The sequence below is a fragment of the Gadus chalcogrammus genome, chromosome 19 (genome assembly GCF_026213295.1).
Source record: "Gadus chalcogrammus isolate NIFS_2021 chromosome 19, NIFS_Gcha_1.0, whole genome shotgun sequence".
Classification (NCBI taxonomy): Eukaryota; Metazoa; Chordata; class Actinopteri; order Gadiformes; family Gadidae; genus Gadus; species Gadus chalcogrammus.
The window spans coordinates 1,265,942-1,287,371 of NC_079430.1; the positions used below are offsets into that span (position 1 = coordinate 1,265,942).

At 45.6% G+C, this 21,430-nt stretch overlaps 1 protein-coding gene and 1 non-coding gene across 3 annotated transcripts; one reads left to right on the plus strand and one right to left on the minus strand.

Moving 5' to 3' along the window:
• The first annotated feature begins 141 nt into the window (after positions 1–141).
• Positions 142–11,474, plus strand: LOC130372430 (sorting nexin-18-like). Of its 2 annotated transcripts, XR_008893348.1 has the most exons (5): positions 174–1,302; positions 2,016–2,309; positions 3,098–3,480; positions 8,816–10,401; positions 10,742–11,474. XR_008893348.1 is itself a non-coding variant. In XM_056578426.1 (4 exons), the coding sequence occupies exons 1-4, from the start codon at positions 512–514 to the stop codon at positions 9,034–9,036; spliced, it is 1,689 nt and encodes a 562-aa protein (XP_056434401.1). In that variant the 5' UTR covers positions 142–511; the 3' UTR covers positions 9,037–10,733. The 2 variants fall into 2 exon arrangements, 1 of the variants encoding a protein (XP_056434401.1); XM_056578426.1 differs by lacking the exon at positions 10,742–11,474 and having other exon boundaries at positions 142–1,302; positions 8,816–10,733.
• trnar-acg (transfer RNA arginine (anticodon ACG)) lies at positions 11,404–11,476 on the minus strand. Its single transcript has one exon. It is a non-coding gene; the product is annotated as a tRNA-Arg (tRNA).
• Between the last annotated feature and the right edge of the window lie 9,954 nt (positions 11,477–21,430).

Sequence of the window (21,430 nt, forward strand, 5' to 3'; positions counted from 1 at the left end):
ATATCTAATTTTAGGAAGTAATTATATTGCATTGATGATATATAACCGTGCTATGTTGTAGAGTCCATGGAATAATCAAGAAATATGGAGATTTTGAAACCTGACAAAACATGTAGCCTGAGTCTAGTCCACATTGTTGAGTAAAGCCCCACCCTCTCTTACTCATGTTAATACGTGTTAGGACTGGGGCTGCTGGAGAACCCGAGCATCTGGAAAACACCACTTTCTGCTCCCGGTACTCTGCTCTTTACTGGAAACAAGTGAACTGGTAGTCCACTTGTTGATTCAGGTTAGTTGGTACTACTCTGCGTGTTTTGTGAGTTTCTCCGACTCGGATTAAGTTGTGCATGGAGCGACATCTGACCCTGCGACCGGAGTGAAACCAGAGGGGGTTCGGAGACGATCCGACGGCAGCACACGGCTCTACATGAGCTGACATCGGATCGGAGACATAGGGTTTTACTTATTAACTTATTGGTTTATATCAGGTCCTAACTTTAAACTGCGAACCATGGCATTAAAGGCGAGAGTTCTGTACGACTTCAGCTCGGAGAACCCGGGGGAGATCTCTATCGCCGAGAACGAGCTGGTTACTTTATACACCGAAGAGGAGTTCGACGGCTGGTTCGAGGGGGAAAACCACCGAGGAGAGGCCGGCCTGTTCCCGGCCACATACGTGGAAATCATCCGATCCGACGTGTCTCCCAACAACAATAATAACGGCCCCTCGACGGGCTTCGAGTCCCAGTCCCAGTCCCAGTACGACACCTCGGTCCGCTCCAGCACCGTGGAAATCAGCAAAGCCTCCCCGCCCCCCCTCGCCGCCTACCCGACCCCGGCCCAGCAGCCCCCTCAGCGGGGTAGCTACCAGACCAGCCAGGGCAGTGATGATGACTGGGACGACGACTGGGATGACCAGTCTACTGCGACGGAGGACACGGCCAGTGTGGCCAGTGGCCGGCCCTCCACCTACACGGTGACCACTTCACTGCCCGGCCCTGGAGGGCACTCGGGGCAACAGGCCAAAAGCTCCGCAACAGTTGGCCGGAACCTCAACCGCTTCTCCACCTTCGTCAAGTCTGGAGGAGAGGCGTTCCTGCTCGGGGAGGCCGCGGCCTTCGTGAAGGACGGGGACCGGATCTGCGTGGTGATGGGGCAGTGCGGTCCAGAGTGGCAGAAGAACCCGTACCCCTTCTCTTGTGCCATCGATGACCCCAAAAAGCAGACCAAGTTCAAAGGCATGAAGAGCTACATGTCCTACGGCCTGACCCCCACCCTCACCAATGTACAAGTCAACCGCAGGTACTGATGAGCACGTTGTGTGTGTGCTTTTGTGTAGACACAAGAAACCTATGGTTTTAACGACTATAGGCCCCTGGTCCGGGCCACCCTGCAGATCTGGAGTGGGCGATCTGCCCTCCTTTGATCATTTCAGCCCCACCAATAGCATCGCCATCTCGTATATTTATGTATATATCATGCCCTGCCGGTTGCAGAGTGGATCTCCCTAAAGGTTCGGTTAATATGAGTTGAACTTCATCCATGAACACTTTATTCTCTCTCTCTCTCTCTCTCTCTCTCTCTCTCTCTCTCTCTTTCACTCTAATGCCTACATGTTGCTGACATTGGGGATTGACACCAAGTCCTTTATACTCCCCTAGCTACTACACAATACTGCCCCCCCCCCCTCTCTTCCTCTACCACATTATTGTCTACTCCTATGATCATGATGATCTATTCTCTTCTGTTTTTATATCCCCCCCCCCTGAAGAGCTCCCGAACTCCATTTCCATTCCTATTGAGCAAAAGTGGAGGAATACATATCGCTCATTGGCTTAACAGAGGACCCCTAACTGCGTTCTCATTGGTTTAAAGTTTCCTGAACACTTGAAGAGAAAGGGTTTGTTTAAAAAGCGTATTTCTAGCTGTGTTTGTTTGAGGCACCAACACTTTGATTGGCTTTAGAGAGAGAGCTGAAGGGATGTTTTTAAAAGGGTACTTCCTGTTGGATTTAGGTACAAACACTTTGATTGGCTCTATGCGCGGCTGGTGGAGCGGTTCCCGGTCATCTCGGTGCCCCACCTCCCGGAGAAGCAGGCGACGGGGCGCTTCGAGGAGGACTTCATCACCAAGCGGAGGAAGGGCCTCATCTGGTGGATGAACCACATGAGCAGCCACCCGGTGCTGGGCCGCTGCGACGTCTTCCAGCACTTCCTGACCTGCGGGGCAGACGAGAAGGCCTGGAAACTGGGCAAGAGGAGGGCCGAGAGGGACGAGATGGTCGGGGCCAACTTCTTCCTCACCATCAGGTCAGTGGAGCAGGCTGAGAGGGGAAACCAGGGATGAGGGAAGCTCATACGGCCCGACGACGGCCCTCTCTAAAGCTTGGGGTTAGCCCTCACGGCCAAATCATACCTCTGTGTTGAATTGCAAGCCTCGAAGCTAACCAAATTAACTGGAAATTGTAGCACGAAAGACAAACTGGTCTGTCCATCGTTTTGCATTTTTGGTAACTACGGCAACAGCCTCTGTTTCTACACTTGTGACTGAGAGACCCACTGGGTACTTAGGCGGGAGTTTGACATGGAAGTATGATTTGAATATTGGGTCATGGGGCATAAAACATTCTGAACAAAAGCTGAATGTTTATTCTTCTTGTTTGCATTAAGCTGAGCACATCCAACTGGTTTACTATTGACATGCTTTGTTTTCATACAGCAATGAGCATAATGAGGAAGAAATAGAATAAAGATAGCTCACTAATGTTAATGATGAGCTGATGCAGTTGGTGACTCAATGGTCAACCGACTGTTTCCCAGAAAGTGAACATTAAAGGCCAAATAATACTTCCAGCTAAAACACCTTTCCAAAAATGTAACCAGGTCAGGGTGGAGGATGATCCATTGACACTATTTGTACGACACATATTCCTCACATTATTAAGATCACCACCGCCACAGAGAGCCAAGGTGTAAGGTATGGCAGCTGTTCAATGCCGATGTATAATCTGGCCTTAAGTCACAGCTACGACCACCTCCAGAGGAAAAATCACAAATTCTATGAACTTCAACCGGTTTCCATTCCCCACCGCTGCTAGTCCTCCGGTCGTTCCCCTGGACCTCCAGGAGGTGGAGAGCAAGATCGAGGGCTTCAAGTCTTTCACAAAGCGGCTGGATGAGAACATCGTGGTGGTGAACACTACCATCAACGAGTTCGCCCGCAAGCAGATCACCGGCTTCAAGAAGGAGTACCAGCGCGTGGGTCAGTCCTTCAGGCTGCTGGGCCAGGCCTTTGAGATGGACCAGCAGGCCTACTCCGCAGGCCTCAACCAGGCCCTGGCCTACACCGGGGAGGCCTACGAGACCATCGGGGAATACTTTGCCGAGCAGCCCCGCCAAGACCTTGACCCCATCTCAGACCTGCTGGACCTGTACCGAGGCCACCTGGCCAACTACCCGGACATCATCCACGTGCAGAAAGGTAGGACCAGGAGCTAGAGAAAGGTCTTCACCAGGTCAAAGTGAAATGGCAGTGGCCCCATTTACAAAGGGGAATAACGTTGGATAAAAAAATACGTAAACAAGTATGTAAGCGGTGTAGCAGTGATGGATTATCAAGAACAGGCTACAGAATTTGTTTCATTACACATACAGACAGACAGACAGACAGACAGACAGACAGACAGACAGACAGACAGACAGACAGACAGACAGACAGACAGACAGACAGACAGACAGACAGTCTTTTACATTTATTCATAAAGCAGATGCTTCTGTCCAAATAGAATTTGGAAAATTAGTCTCTTAAAGGGGTAGTTCGGAATTTTGGACATAGGGCCTGATTCCCAAGTGAGCATTGGTATTCTACATCACTGGAGACAGTTTTCAACACATTTCATACAGTCCTTATAGTTGCAGAGTTTGCTCGTGCTAGGCTAGCGCAAGTCAACGGGCAATGCTAGCCTGCTATTAAAAACAGTCTTACCCACTCCACAGTACACCCGAGGTAAATCAATTATAACGCCAGACTAGATTTAAATGTCTGTGTTGATAGAATAATGTTAGAAATAAAACTAACCTTGCATCGCATGAATCATCGAGGGACTACTTTCTCAGCAGAAGCGGAATTTTACTATGCGCTGGTTAGGTTTGTAACCGAATCACGACAGAAGAACGTAAACAGAGAAGCGTGGGACAGAAGCGCAATGAACGACTAGGCAACATGATGGTTCAGTGTGCTTTTAGAAATTGTAGAAATAAACGGTACAGATGGGCACCACAAAGTTTCCACCAATTTCCAGTGCGAGATCCAGAAATGACTCAACTGTGGCTTGTTGCTGCTGGCTTGGACATCAAAACACCGGCTCGTACATGTACGGTTCGTTGGATACAACAAATTCCTCATAATCATCTTCAAAAGCAGATGCATCGCAAACTCCTCCAAACGTGGGCATATCTTGTTAATTGAATACGCTTATAGAATTCCTTCGTTCACTGTACTCTGCGTTTGTAGCAATGACAGCGGCAGGTAACCTAGGTATCAGTCCGCCGCTGCCGTAGCCTACGTACAGGAATATAAACACTGCTGCTGAGACCCCGCAATTCCCTCAAAATGCAATGCAATGCAAGGTTGGTTTTATTTCTAACATTATTCTATAAACAGACATTTAGATTTATAGTCTGTCGTTATAATTGATTTACCTCGGGTGTACTGTGGAGTGGGTAAGACTGTTTTTAATAGCAGGCTAGCATTGCCCGTTGACTTGCGCTAGCCTAGCACGAGCAAACTCTGCAACAAGAAGGACTGTATGAAATGTGTTGAAAACTGTCTCCAGTGATATAGAATACCAATGCTCACTTGGGAATCAGGCCCTATGTCCAAAATTCCGAACTACCCCTTTAAAGGAACAGGCACCATCTGTAATACTGCAGGACCAGGGTCAAACCCAACCAGATCAGTGCAAGGTATCTGTAGGACTCTGAGTCTGGAAGGAGGTGGATCTGCTGGCAAAGTCACGCCTGCTGCTCGCCAAGTCCGGAGGCGGCGTCTCGTTGTGTTCCTTAACCCTGTTCTCTAGCTACCAATGGTAGCCCAGAACTCTGTGCAACACACGCGCGGTCCTAGCCCTCAGGTTAAACCTCTAGCAGGTTTCCCGTGCGTTTGGGTACCAGGGCAGGTATTAGGAGCCTGGGAAGCTGGTAAAACACTTCAGACTCCTTCTGAATCTGCATCTGCAACTCACTAGAGTTGTTGTTGAAGAACAGAATAGCTATTTATTTACCCCAAGGGCAACTAGTCCTGCCCATGCAGAAGCTCTGCAAACAAAAAGTGCTAAAAAAAGAATTAAGTGAACATTTAAACAGGAAAACAAATAATCAACCCGCTTACCAAATACACCTTGCAATACATAACCTGTATATATTAATACAAGGCACACTGTTTATTTGTAGATAACACTGCTATCGCATAGCTGTAAACTGTGGTGATAACACAAACAACTGATGGGAGCGGTTTGAGGTCACTGTCCTAATCCAAACCTCAACAGATATCTTTTTAACTATTCATTGAATTTCATTGTCGTTTCTATTGGACTTTTTTTTACTGACAGTGGTGTAATGTGCAAGGCCTATGCCCCTTTACTTACTGGCTAACACGCCAACTAATTAGAGAGCCCTTGACGTCATCGCTGACATCTGATTTGAATGAGGCTCTTTCTCAGAGATCCCCTTGAGGCAGGAATGCAGAGAATAACCGACTCCAAATGATCTGCCTCTGCCTCTCTACTACACTCCCTCTTCTCGTCGGCGTGGGGCAGAAATGGAGTTGGCATCTTCCTCCTTCTCAAGGGACTCCTGATTATCCTCCTCTTTCATGCTTTTCTCTTCTCCCTCCCCCCCTCTTTCCCTCCTTGATGCTAATAGAGAGAAAGAACAGAGGAAGAGGGAATTGGTGGATGTGTGGGTAGGGGTGAGGTGGTTAATGTAACAGAGTTTACACATTTTCCCAGCATGCATCTGGTTCCCCAGCTTTTAGTTTTTATAGCGACTGTAAGCTCATTAGCCTGGTGAGCAAAGTTCAATTGCACTAGAAAACTGAGGCAGTCTAGTAGGGATGAACGATTAATAGAATTGAAACCGACATCGCGATATAAAGGATTTGTTACTGTTACTGACTGGAGATCACTATGATTAGAATTTTTTTCCTTCTACAATTCAATAGTTAAATAAAGATGTTTATAATATCATTTAAGCAATCAATTCATGTCAACATATAGGCCTGGCCTAACGGAAAGAACAGTTGTTCAATGTTCACTGCTTCCAGTATTTGTGTATACATACACAAATACCGTGTGTATGTGTGTATGTATAAGTATTTAATAGCACATTTTTACACAGGTTGTTTACATAAGCAAAGAGACTGAAGGAAGAAAAAAAAGAAAAAGAAACATAAAAATAACATACGTACATTCAAAAAATACAAAAACAACACACTTATAAATGCGTAAGACATACCTATGTATGTGTTTAATATTGTATGTTTGCTGGTTGGGTTGACTGAGGTAGCGAGAGATACAGAGAGACCAGAGAAACAGTCTAATTCAGACTAATTCCAACAAGTTACTGTAGTTGTTAGTGTGTGGTGTGTGTGTGTGTGGTGTGGTGTGGTGTGGTGTGTGTGTGTGTGTGTAAGAGAGGGACAGTAAGTCAGGGTCTGAGGGCCTGTATCAGAGGAGGGTTGTGATATACAGACGCCAGGCCACTTCCTGAGCGTGCTCGTGTTGAGTCAGCTTGGCTGTTGAGCCACACTTCCTCCTCCTTCCTGCTACCAGACGTTGAGCTAACACTTGACCCCGGAGAATGGCCGCAGTGATGGTAGAAGCCATTAGGGAGTTCAGGTTGAAGGATCTTGCATCCAACTGATGAGGCTGCAGACATTGGACATCGAACCCAAACCTTTCGGCTAGGAGCTGCTCAAGGAGCCACCATGCCCTAGTATTGGTTTCTGAATTGTTGTCAGCCTATAGTAATAGTTTTTCTATATTATTTTCTGCCTATGGTGATAGTTTATGAATATCAGTTCTGGGGCCGTATTCACAAAGGATCTTATGGCTAAAAGTAGGTCCTAACTGGCGAATTTAGGAGTAACTCCTGGCGTGTCACTCTTAAATTTAGGACTCCTAACTTTTTTCACTAAGAGCAATTCACAAAGTATTTTGGGCCTAAAAGTAGCACCTAAGTCTAGGAGAGCTTAAAAGTCCTCAAGAGGACTCCTAACTCAGTAAGACCTATTCACAAAGAATCGTAAAATGCCTGCGAGACTAAATGTTAGACTATTCAACTTGTTGTGGAGTTAATGCGTGATGCAATAACATCCCCGACTTCCAGGAAGAATCCGATAAATTCCGAAATAAAATGTTAGGCCACACTACGTTATTTAGCAACAGGGGAAATGCAACTTTGCAATGCCGACGATTTAAAATTATCGCAACCATCAGTCAGCCGTGCCATAAATTTTCCTTTGGACATTCAACAATTACACAGGATCAAAGCCAACTTCATGGCAATTGCAGGTATGCCCGGTGTGGTCGGTGCTATTGACGGGACGCACATAAAAATAATTGCGCCATCAAAAGACGAGGACGTGTTCGTCAATAGGAAGAAAGTGCATTCCATCAACACGCAGGTTGTTTTTGATGCAAATTTTAACATAGCCTACTGGATGTTGTTGCAAAGTGGCCTGGATCTTCAGCTACCCATGATTCGCGCATTTTAATGGTGAGCGGTCTGAGGCAGCTTTTTGAGATGTACCAGTTGGGTGTCACTTGCTGGGTGACAGTGACTATCCATGCAAGACGTGGCTCTAGACACCCTACCTCAATCCACAACCGGGAGCACAGTTAAAGTATAACATGTAAGTGATTACGCAGATTACGCTTAGTCCTATGCGTAAAACACATCGTATTGGCTCTTTGACGCCTTTTATTTGTTGAATCCATATTTATTATTGTTTACTGATTTCTTCCATATATGCTAGAGCACACAAACATACACGAAATGTTGTGGAGAGAGGAATTGGGCAGATGAAACGTCGGTTTCATGTCCTCCACGGCGAAATACGCCTCACCCCAGAGAGGGCAAGCACAGTAATCACTGTATGTGCCTTTCTACACAACCTCTGCAAGCGGAGGAACATTCCACAGCCAGACGATGATGATGATGATGATGATGATGATGAGTGGACAGGCATTTAGGGATCACTTTGAAAACACATTTTAGGTAAACACCTTGGCACAAATCAGTCAACACTTGGGTAGTTCATAACATTTATTTTCTTTTAAATTGTACCTATTTTTATTGTTTGCTTTCTCTCTCTCTTGAACGTGCAGGCTACAACGTCATTATCGTGGTCTGCACAAAATTGTCATCATGCGTGTATTCTGCTAACTGCACTATAACTACTTAATAGGAATTCATTTCTAGCCTAGGCTATTTCCTTGTTTTTCAGTGGGCTCGTTTGAACAACCAGACCACGATGAACATAAACTATTACTAAAGACCAGGGGCCGTATTCCAATCATCTCAGCGGCTTTGTGAATAACTTTTAAGAAAAAAACAAAAAAAATGTTTTAGCGCGAGTTAAGAGCACTCCTACCGGTAAGATAAAATGCTTTGTGAATACGGCCCCTGGTCTTTAGTAATAGTTTATGTTCATCGTGGTCTGCCTATTGTAGTAGTTTATGGTCGTGTTGAATTCGGTGAACTTAGGTTTATCCATTATGTTCTAGTAACATCTCCTCTTCCTCCTCTTCCTCTAGGAGCTCTGACCAAGGTGAAGGACTGCCAGAAGTCAGACGCCGACCTCCACAACCGCTGCAACATCATCTCGTGCGCCACGCTTGCCGAGGTGCAGCACTTCCACCGCACCCGCGTACGGGACTTCCGCAGCCAGATGCAGCACCACCTCAGCCAGCAGATCCTCTTCTTCCAGAAGATCACCGCCAAGCTGCAGGAGGCCCTGCAGAAGTATGACGAGTAGGGACAACCACCACAACCACCACCTTCTAATCCTCTGAAAGAAACACCTGTTTTTATGATCAAAAGGAAATGAATTGATGAGTGGGAACCTGAGTCACCTTGAAGTCCTGTGGATGGAGAAGGAGAAGGAATAAGAGATACATGTGCTCTTGGAGTTGATTGATGGATACAAACTTGTCCAATAGGAGAGAGACAACTCGTTGTGGAACCCTGCCCTACACAATGGAGAAAGACTATGCTATAAAAGAGATCAATATGGAAACTTTCAGGTGAAACCAGAGTGAACAAGGTTGTCAATAAGACAATTACAAAAAGTGTCCTGGCGGGAGAGACTAAATGTAACAGCTCCCACCACACAGTCCCCTAAACTCAGGTGATATTAATATTAAGAAATTCAATGTTATAAAGACTGGCGGACCGAATGTCTTTGCAAAGCTCTTGAGGTGCAGGAGTTTGAAATGGTATCGTATAGGATTCTTGATGTTAAGGTATACAGTTTGAAATGGTTAGGTTCAGGGTCAGGAAGGATTAAGTTTCAGTGCTCTGCTATAAACGACAAAGTGTAAATGTGTTTGGTAAGAGATATAGTTAAGGTATGGGGTCAGACTGTGTGGGTGTGCCAGGTGTGTGCGTTTAGTCTCTGTGTGTCTTGCAGTGTTCTACCTACTGGTTCCTCATCATGTGACCCATAATGTACAACGAGACGAGACATTATATTCACCCTATTTTACCGCTTTACACGATTTTGAAAGACGTACCTAAAGAACTCATTTTTATCCTTTTAACCTTTACTTGAATGGCCTTTTCAGTGTTGTTTTGTCATCTTTGTCTTTTAACTCTTTAACTTTTGTGGTCCGAATCCCTGGATCTGACAGTACACTCAACTCACACAGTGGGACAACACGGCTGACGATAATCAAGGGTTCATCAGTTCCCCGCTCTGACACACCGTCATCGTACAAGATGGACAGGACCGGAGCGTGTGAAGCACGTCTGGGTCAAATTGCTACACCAGAGTTCCTGGGCCTTGGCTGAGTCTACAGATTTGAGCACACTACAAGATGACAACAAGAGAGATTGAGAGAATCATGTTTTTTGTTACGTTCAGATGAGTGAGAAACTCTCTATTTCCTCTTTCATAGTTCTTTTGAGTGATAGTACTCGTATCATAGTACTACTTAATGATTGTTTAACACAGCCTTTTAGTGCCTTTCAGTCAAAGTTTTTGACACATCCTACGCTCTCTAATTAAAATCCTCTTGATACTACTTGGTATTGACGGATATCGAAAACATAACCTTAACCGTTTTGTCAAATGGCTCAGTTTCAGGCTACGGATCATGCTGATGATACTACTCACTATCTGGTAATCAATTATAACTGTCTTTTATTTTGTATTGAAGAGGCTCGTAATCTTCACTTAGTCCATCACTTTGAGTAACGCAGTCAGATGGGCCTACAGATATTCAGGAAGTTATAAAAGATGAATGTATTCTGAAAAGTATCTCTATCTGAGTGTACCATATTGTTGACTTATATAACCTCATTAAATATTATAATTTAATTTATGACTTCCATTTCAGACATTAACCTAATAAGTACTTAAGCATCTTTTGAAAATGTATTGAACAAAGTAATATGACTTGAAAAGCAAGCCCTCATCTGAATAACTGAGATGTGACTTTTTTGTTTCTGAACATTTCCAGACTGCCTGGACGGTAGACAGGTATCCTCCACGGCGACTAAAGAGAGCCATCACTGGTGGATCAGATTACTATGGCTCCCGGCTCGTCAATAATTAGACGGGCCTTCCAATATGTACACACTATCTGTTTATCGTTTGATTGAATCCTGATACATTGCCATTTTAAGGTTGTTAATGAATGATTACTAAATATTCGCACAAAGTCCAACGTTTAAGGGTGATATGTTTGACATTATAATTATAAATGTTTAAGACACAGGATACTTAAAATAAACATAAAGGTGATGTTCATAAGTAGGCCTAGCTACGCATAAAGGCCCATATGTGAGATAGTCTATTTAATACATGAGAGGCTCATGAAAATAAGTTGGCCGTATTTATGTCCGCTTAACGCTGAAAGTATAAAGTATAATCTTTATATTCTCTAATATGGACCCGAACCCGAACCCCTTGTCAGGTTGTTGAACAGAGGCTACACTTTATTTTGCCTATTTGTTTGAATGACGTTTTGAAGTACCAAGGTACGGAAAGATTTACTTTTGATAATTAGCCAAATCACAACTTACATGCGGGTTTATTTTTCTACCACGAAGTGCGTCGTGTTGATATACGCCGGCTGATGTGTGTTCGTGGCATGCTTCGGCATTATGGTGAAAAAAAATACGAGCCAGCCAGGAGTCGAACCTGGAATCTTCTGATCCGTAGTCAGACGCGTTATCCATTGCGCCACTGGCCCATAGAAACTGCTGCAGGGGTGTGTTTGTTAATGCCTCTGTGTAGATCCCAGTCCCTGGAGATAGAGCAACTATAATGTGCGTAATAATAAGTAGCAATAAACGATCGATTACGATCGTATTTGGTTCCTACTGCAAGCACATCTACTGTTCTTACGTTTTCTTTATTCCGTTTGGCTGTTTTTTGCGCAGCTAACTGCTCCTGCATATTTCCAGCTACAGAAACCATTCAACTATCAAGACGTCCGGTCCAGCTCTTATGATGGCTATCTCGGCGTTTTTCAACTCATTCAACTTTTTAAACTATTATGCTTTTTGGCATTTGTTTTAAAAATGAAAGTCAATGGGGTAACTTAGTCAATTCCCAACGTTAACCTTCGTTCAAACCATTTAACAAATCAACACACCCGTATCTTCAATAATCTGAAAAACGAATTTCGATACCTTTACATTTCAGAATACATATACTTCACAGTTTAATCCATATCGGCTTCGTTTTAGGTTGGTTTCATTGGTTAAAGGCCCAGCTACGTGCATGTTAACCGGAAGTTTTGATTAATGGGTACATAAAGCACTCAAAATATGTGTATCATGTATAAAATGTCTCCATAATAGTGTTAAAGTCCGGTTTTGTAGTTTTCGGCAGTAACGGGTGTTTTCTAACGCCATTCGGCGATGACGTCACGTTGGGGAGACGTGGTGGAAGGTAGCTTTTAATAAAACCCCATCTCGACTGCGCTCCCCGTCGCCTGTGAGTCGAGGTCGAATCTACCAAGAATTGGCCAATCAGCGCTCGTATCATCTACCAAGAATTGGCCAATCAGCGCTCGTATCATCTACCAAAAATTGGCCAATCAGAGCTCGTATCATCTACCAAAAATTGGCCAATCAGCGCTCGTATCGCTACCAAAAATTGCACTTTTCAAACGTGACATTACGAAAATCTTCACTTCACTTCAGTACTTTGATTTGGCATTACAAAATTACGAAATTACGAAAATCTTCACACCTTTCATTTGATCACTTCACTTCACTTCTTACCAACATTTCCGAGGTAAGTCAGTCCTTTCTAGCTATTTCCAATACAAATAAATTGGCAAATATCACGTTAACATATCCGACAAATGCCAAAAGTCTGCTTCGATGATAGGTCGTCGTTCATCATTGTAACGTGTATGAATTCGACGTATAAGGTAATGTGTATGTTCAGTAATGCATTTTATTGAATAGGTAACGTTAGTTGTATTAGTTTTACAATTTCAAAAAAGCCTGTTACCGTTGGAACACGCAAGACCAGTAAACATAGCTACGCGGTAAACAAAATTCAAAAAGCCAGTTACTACCAAGCAACAACTAGTACAGTGAATAAGCAGTAACTCCTCCACTGTGTGACCTCCTCGTCCCCATTATTACGATGTCATTGTCCACATTATGAAGTAAAAAAATGTAATCTAATTTCGAAATTCAAAAAAAGCCTGTTACTACCAGCGTAGCCTTTTTGAATTTTGTTCACTGCGTAGCTATGTGTACTGGTCTTGCGTGTTCCAACGGTTTGTTAGGCATCTAATAAATCGCTGTGTAATCAATACTTCATTCAATGCCTCTTCCGTGGTCATTACAATATGAATAGAACCTGCCCATAACAGGTTTGAATATTAAGGGATTCGTTCAAATTTAGATTTATTTTTTTATATTCGAATTATATTCGAGTAACAAAGTTCGGAATCAAAGCCCTACCTGTTAGTGACTTAGGCCCAATCCCATTTCTAGCCCTTACCCCTTCCCCTTACCCCTCCCCCTTACCCCTCCCCCTTCCCCTTACCCCTTCCCCTTGCCCCTCAATACAGAGGGGTAAAACGTTCCCCTGAGAAACGGGACGCCCCTCCATTACGTGGCTTCATCGTCGCTGACTGCGGACAGCTGACTGCTATGTCAACAGAGGCCAAGAGTAGGCATGTTTCAGATCAAGCATGCGTTGCGTTGCCTCACATAACATAATGAATTAGTGGATAAAAACGTCAGAAATGCTGGCGTTAACTTCCCTATGTGATGTGACGTGTCACATGGCTTTAAAAACTCGCAGGATCTCCATTGCAACTCCGTCCGTCTGCTTTTCTGTGCATATGCTCTTTCAAATAAATGCAGACATAAGACACTCCCCTCAACATATCAAAACATTGCCATAGTTGGTTGGAATGAAATCTAGCCAAGCTCTTTCAATCGATAGTGTACACACACATCGCTTGGAGGAGCTATGCAAAAGAAGACGTGTCTTGTCGTGAATAATTTGTTGATAGGCTACAAAAATCCATTTCTTACATGCACAAACACATTATGGTCACTGGAATGTGATTTGATCTTCATTCTAACTGACCACTATATCAAAGCACAACAGTACAAGAACATATTGCATTTGGTTACTTTATTAAAAGTAGACAATAACCGATGGAAACATGCAAAATGTGCCGGTGGAAGAGCATGAAGATCCTAAATAATGTTAAAACGTTAATTCGTATGAGGTACGATCAGTGGGTGTTCAGAAGGAAAAACACATACAACATCCAATTACGTAACAGAACATTACACTACCTTGATATAGGGTATGTCTACAGTTGAGTTCCACGCGCACAGACCCCTCTCAAAGGCGGCAATTGAGTCGCATTAATTATTAATTCATGATGCCGTCCTCACGTCTGTTAATGTCTGTAATGTCTATAATGTCTGTTGCCTTGGGGAAGGCAACCGACATTATAACTAATCAAATGATGGTACGTATAACTCTTCTTTATTTTTTCATTGTATGAAATATCAGTTAGCCAGCCGGCTCAGCTGGAAATGTAGGCTAGCTTTCGTATGTGTTTGTATACGATCTGTTTTTTAACCATGTATGTGTTAATTTATTTTTGTCAGTGCCGGGTGAGTTAGGAAATGTTATCATCAAGTGGTTTTAAATAGTGATGTAATGGTTTGCGTCGAGGCATCGGGGCGTGCGTCAAGTAGGTGTCGGCTCCTCCCCAGCGAAGCTCCGTATCGAGTAGGATTCATAGGCGAAATTACGTTGTGCTGTCCCGCGATCTGAAAATCTTAGCCAACTGATTTATGAATTCTCAAATGATTTGATTGAACCACTTTGGTGGTTCATCTGGCTGAGAGGCTTTGACATTTCATGAGGCATCATCTCGACCCCAGTTTGATCATCAGTCTCTTTGTTTCTCCAGGCGGATCGTCCACCTATGTATTGCAGGGTGGATGCGGCTGTGCCCATCCTGCGGATATGGCGCGATGAGGGGGCTGAACTGTGGCAAGATTTTCGCCTGTCCAGACGTGCCATGAACAGCCTGCAGAGGCTCCTGGACAGGGGGCAAGATCATGGTTGGGGGGATCAATTTGAAATCCTGATCTACACACATTGGCTTGCCCATGGACTGTCATACCGGGTGGTATCCAGGGTGTTCAGTGTACCGAAGACAACTGTGCACAGAGTTATACACCGGGTGGCACAAAGTATCTGGAACAATTTGAACAGGGTGAACTCCTTCCCACAGGCCTATGAGGAGCTGAAAGCAGTAGGGCAAGGGTTTGCTGATCTATCAGGGACCCCTGCTTTTGCAAATGTTGTCGGGGCGATCGATGGAACCCATATTCGGATCAAGCCACCACAACTACATCGATTAGACTATCTAAATTACAAGAACTTTTATTCAATTAACATGCAGGCCATATGCGATGGAAAGGGGACATTTTTGGACATTTTTGTGGGCTACCCAGGGTCTGTCCATGACACAAGGGTAATGAAAAACAGTTATTTTTATTTGACTGCCAGGTATCCACCGCCGGGTTACATGCTTTTAGGTGATGGTGGGTACCCCTGCCTCCAGACGGCCGTATGTCTGTTGACTCCCTATAAAGAGCCGGTGATTGGGCGGGTGCAGCAGCGCTTTAATTACCGCCAATCCAAGGCGCGTTGTGTGATAGAGCGGGCCTTCGGGATGATGAAGACAAGGTGGAGGTCAACCCTTTTCTGGGCGCTAGAAGTCAAGCCTACCTTTGCCCCACAGGTCATTGCTTCCTGTGCCTTCTTGCACAATGTTTGCTTAAATAATGGAGACACACTGGATCCTGATGAAGACATTGCCAGGGATGACCTTGACCCCCATCCCCCTCAAGAACAAATTGGACTCAATGAAACACCAGGATTTGTTATCAGAGACTCACTGGCTGCCCAAGTTTCATATGAAGTTTAATTGTTATTACGCTTACTAATCACTTGTAAATAGTTTTTCTACAGTTACCTGTTGGTATTTATGTTCCCTTACAAGTTTATCCTGATGATTATGTTCATACTTTGTTATTTATTTGTTGATTGATAGTTAGAAAAAAAATGTTTTAAAACTATCTGCTTCTTGTAGCATTTATCACACATAGAAAAAACTTTTGTAAACAAGAATATTTAATTGTTCAACAAGTAACATTACAATTAGAAATATATATAACAATAATAAATAGGAATAATAAATAGCATAAATTAATAAATAGCAAGAATAAAAAACATAGGAACAACAATAATCAATAATTATAATTTGTTGATCATCCTCTCAAAGAGATCCAGAAAGCGATCCGTCTTGGCCTCACTGTCTTCATGGCGCCTCTGCTCCTGAAGGGCCTCCTCAGCCAGGAGTTCTGCCACTGTTTTGGACCTCCTTCGTGGTGGTATGATGGATGTGGTAGGGTGTACTGGGGTGCTGGCTGCTGTCGGGGGTGCTTGGGTGTAGGGCTCCACCATCTCCTAAAGAAACAATGCAAGTCAGTTGTTAGAAGTCATTCTCTTTAGAAATTTTCAGCTAATATCTCATGAAACATGTTTGAATAGCAGTTAGTGAAATTCATGAAACCACATCACCCTCACCATGAGGATAACCATGGGGTCTTGAATAGATGACACAAGGACTGGTGGGTCAATTGCTGGCCGGGCACCAAGAACCTCGTGCATCAAGTCAAAATACTGCCACGTCGCCACAGTCACCTCTCCACTTTCAGCCCCCGACCCAGTTTTGGGAGTCCTCAAATCCTGAAAAAACAAACACACACACACACACACACACACACACACACACACACACACACACACACACACACACACACACACACACACAGCAAATACTCAATTACAAAAACAATGGTCTCGTTTGGTTGATACATTCATTAGGCAATTGGTAATTGTTTATTTCAAACTAGACACATACCATGCACTTCTTTTTAAGGTTCTCCCACTTCTTAGAAGCCTGTTGCCTGGTCACTTTCCCCTCCATCCCCATTACTTCCAGATAAAGCCTACATCACAGCCAACGTACAGTATAACGACACAGACATTCAGTGGGCTATTGAGCTCAACACAGAAATACCAAAGAAGAAAACAGACGCAAGAATGAAAAGATTGAACAACGTAAGACTCACTCCCACTGTTTTCTGGCGATCATTTTTGATTTTAGGAACTCATTTTCCCTGGTCGCTCTGAAATTAATGAGCCGTCTGGTCTGGTGTCCCTGAGGTAAAAGAGGAAAGGAAATCTTCAGTTTGACAGGCGAGTGACGTAGCCTAGGTGGCAGCTTTACCGATATCAAAGCAGTGCACCGGTATAATCAACCAAGGAATAGTAGTAGTAAGCAAATCCACTGCACACACATTTTACTTGAAACCTTAACATGTCATGTCAAGGGTTATCGGATATCTATCTCAACAAATAGCGATAGCGGAACTGTTAGCAGGAGCACTACTAACACAACAGGAGTCCAACAGTGCAACAACAGAAAAGTAGACGAGACGAGTTTTAATCTTCAGCCTCAAGGCATATTTATTTTATAGTGAATAACTAAACTGCTCTTCCAGCCTTCATGTTGGGAGCGGGCTAAGAGAATGATGAAGTCCGGAACATTCATATTAATAAGGGGCATGACGTCATCAATCATATCACATCGTTATCAAACTGATAACGCCCCCTTGTGGTGTGGAACAGATATACAGTACAGAATACATCACAGTCAATCATACATACTTATGTCAACACTCCCACTTATGAGTGACCTGTATCCTGTACAGCTTTTAACAATCAGAATAAAAAAAATACAGAATTAAATCAAAAACATATTTACTATTCATCAGATGCTTACACCAAACATGACTCCTGAAAATTTCCTCAGTTTAACCTTTGAGAGAGGCTTGGTCATAGCATCTGCTACCATCTCATTCGGTGTAGTACCAAGTTCTCTTGTGCTGCCTTTTGCATGACTGGTCACACGCACACTGGTCATATTTGCCGTGGGGGAGAATGTCTCACCATAATCTATCCCCTCTCTCTGGCTATACCCCTTCACCACAAATCTGGCCTTGTACTGCTCACACCCATCACCACCCTCTTTAATTGAGTATACCCACCTACCTCTCACTGTCTTTCTGCCCTCTGGCAATTTTGTCAGGGTAAAGGTCTGGTTCTCCTCTAATGACTGCATCTCCTCGTCCATTGCCCTCTTCCATTTACCTGCTTGTGGTGATGTCATAGCCTGCTTAAAGGCCAGTGGCACACCACACACTGCTCGGTAGCAATAGTCAACACTGGTGAGTGTGCTATCATCATCACCACTATCATCCTCAGTAGCATAATCACAGAGATAACTTGGGGGCTTACGCTCTCTAGTGGGGTACCTCCCACTGCTTGGGGCCTGTGGCGTCACCCTTTGGTGCTCCTCGCCATCATCCTCTGGGGATTGTGGACTGTCAGTCTGTACGTCTGTGCTCTGAGCACTGGGCTGTGGTGCGTCGGTCTTGTCACTATTTACAATGGGGTCAAGTCCTAAGTCCTGAGTCTGAGTCTCGCTGTCACATGTGGTCTTAGTGATAAACTTGACCAGTCTGTGCTTCTGCACTTTACCTTTGGTGGGGTAGTAAACTAGATAGGCTGGGCTGTCTTTGTCGTGCCCTACGAAAAGACCCTTCTCACACCTGGGATCTAGTTTACCCTTGTCTTGTATGTACGCATAACACTCTGACCCGAATTTGTGCATCTTGGCTAGATCACACTTCTGCCCTGTCAGTGCTGTGTATGGTGTTGTGCCTATGTGCTTGTTAAAGCATCGGTTTCTGGTGTATGCTGCTTCCTGAACGACGTAATGCCATAGTAATAGGTAGGTTGGTAAGTTGCTGTCAATGAGCTTACACCTTGCCATCTCAAAGAGAGTGCGCCCTTCCCTCTCAGCTATCCCATTCTGGTGTGGGGAGTAAGGACAGGACGTCTCTTGTCTGATCTTGTTCTTTCGCAGGAGTGTCTTAAACTCTCTGCTTGTGAACTCGGTCCCGTTGTCTGACCGGATGCATTTCACACTGCCATAAGGCGCTATGTCAGCCAAGAACTTTTCAGCAGCCAGTACGGCATCACTCTTTGCTTTGAGGAAGTATGTGAATACTACTCCTGTGTACACATCTGTGAAAGATTGCATGTACCTGTAACCCTCGATTGAACCATTGGTCACTGGACCAGCTAGATCAGTGTTTACCAACTCCAGTGGTGTTTTCACCTTGTCTGTTGCATTTCTGTTTCTCTTCCGAGTAAACTTCCCCTCTATGCACACATGACATTCCTTTTCAGGCTTACGTTTTGCACCCTTAATGTGCATGCCTAGGGTTACATCCTGCAGTTTCAGTATGTCATCATAGTTACAATGCCCCATAATTTCATGCCAGGTTTGAATATCATGGCTAACATTTCACATATCATTGTCATCACACTTGGTTTGCAAGTAGTACATTCTGTCACACACTTGAATGCTAAACATGCACCATCAGGCGCTACAAGAACATCGTTACCTTCCTCGAAGAGTACCTTGGCACCGTGTGCAGTGGCACACTTCACGGAGAAGAGTTCTTGTGGGAACGAAGGGATGTACAGGGCGTTCTTGAGAGTCACTGTACACGTTCGTCCGTCGCTGTCGGTGAGACACACCTGTGCGTCTCCTCTGCCTTCCGCCAACCCGAATGTCCGCCTCCCGTCGGCCAGCTCCATGCTGTGGCTCTCCGGCTTGAATGTGCTGTCGAAGGACTTGAACCGGCTCCTGTCGTTCAGCATGTGGGATGTCGCGCCAGTGTCGACGATCAGCCCTTTTCCCTCAATCTGCCGCTGCTGTGCTGGCTTGCAGGTGTCCTCGGTCTCTGCCCGGAATGTGAAGTCGACTCTCGCGGGTCCCCGCGCCTCGATCCGTCCACCATTCGCTGCCCGACTGCCACTGCTACCACCGCTGCTGCCGCCGCCACCACCGCCGTGATCTTCAGCCGCAGGGAGGAGGAGAGCCTGGGCGTCTACGCTGCTGACGTCCAGCTCTTGACCCGACGCAGCTACCCAAAATTCTCCGCGGCTACACGGGAGGCCCTGGCGCTCCACGCTTTCCTGCGGGGACTGCAGCCGGAGAGTCTGGGGCAGCATGTCCGCCTCACCGAGCCCCATACCCTCGATGCGGCTCTGGACCAGGCAGAACGGGCTGAGGAGGAGCTCTGCCGCCGTGCATCCGTGGACGCGGCTGGGGCAGCGGCCGCCCCCGGCACAAAGAATGTGGAGGTCAAGTCCAGGCAGCGGAAGGGCCGGATCCGGACGGCCACCCTTCCCGCCACCGAGACGGCTGAGGCTTCCCTTGCGCAGTGTCGGCAGCTGGGGCTGGTCGAGGACTGCGGGTGGACGGGGCATCGTGCCACTCATCCTCGTCGCAGCCGCCGGCGTGGCCGTCGGAAGGCCAGACGTCGGAGGGCGGCGAAGGATGGGGGTGCCCACAACGGCGCCCCAGAGGCCCCCTACAGCAGAACCTGGTGGGGGCCCCAATGGAGGTGGTCCCCGACCACACCCCCAGGACCTCTGCAGACAATTGGAGACGGGCGTCCCAATCCGAGGGGAAGGCTGCACCGCAACAGGGCCGCTACTGGCAGGGGCCAAGGCGGCGGCGCTGGCCCCCTGAACACTCGGGACTGTGCAGTGGGTGTTGGGGTCGTCGGGACGTCTGACCCCTAAGGTGGGGGCTGTGTGGCAACTCCTACCCCCCGGGGAGTCTGGGTAATGGGGTATTCATAATGTTGTTTGGGGAAAAGGGGTTTTATTGTCTTTAGATAACTTGTTTATGTTATTAGGTTAAGTGGGGTTAACGGGTTTGGGGTTCTTTATTGTTTGTGTGTTAATTGTGATGTGTAGTGTGATCGGGACCATTAGTGAGAGTGTTGTGTGTGTTGGTGAGGTGTGCCGTGTTTTCTGTTGTGTGTTTGAATAAAGGCAGCTCTCGGGGTCGTGCGGTGTATTGAGGCACCGCACGAGAGTTGCGAGTTGCGTCGCCATTCCAACCTGGGCTCCCGTCTCGTCCTTCCCGCGCTGCTCGCCACAATACTTTATGGATAGAGGATGAGACGCCCCTACTTCAGAGAAGATGGAAAAATAAAAGCAATAGTGTAACAGTTGAAAAACGAGTGGTGAATAAACAAACTGCACTACCTAGCAAGGACGGTCGACTCGCACTATGCGAACTATACTGGTTAACACCGGATGAATCTTCAGCACTGATGGCGTGGAGTCTTCCACTCTTCCACTCGCCACTCAAGCCGTAAAGGTTCCGTTGCTCAGATAAAAACATGTCGCACAGGCACACGCAATAACTAAGAGCTAAACTGTTCTTTAACTGATCTATTATCTCGAAATCTCCGTCTGCCATGGCACCGCGCCCAACCGCCGTCTTCCTCTCCGTGTTTCCCGCCGACCTCCTCTAGTCCCGCCCTCTCCTCTCCTCCCATTCGCCAGGGCACCTGCATGCAAGTCATTGATTGGCCGAGCCTATGGCCAAGTTCAGAGGTGCGATTGGGTGAGGCTATTTTGAGGGAAAGGTTATCGTAGGGGTTACATATCAAGAAATATATGCACGTGTACACCTACATTC

Bases quoted from the DNA above. Each gene is read 5' to 3' on its own strand.
- LOC130372430 (XM_056578426.1), top strand. From the start codon at position 512: ATGGCATTAAAGGCGAGAGTTCTGTACGACTTCAGCTCGGAGAACCCG. The intron at 1,303-2,015 runs GTACTGATGAGC...TGTTGGATTTAG, and splicing joins AATGTACAAGTCAACCGCAG to GTACAAACACTTTGATTGGC. The intron at 3,481-8,815 runs GTAGGACCAGGA...CTCTTCCTCTAG, and splicing joins CATCATCCACGTGCAGAAAG to GAGCTCTGACCAAGGTGAAG.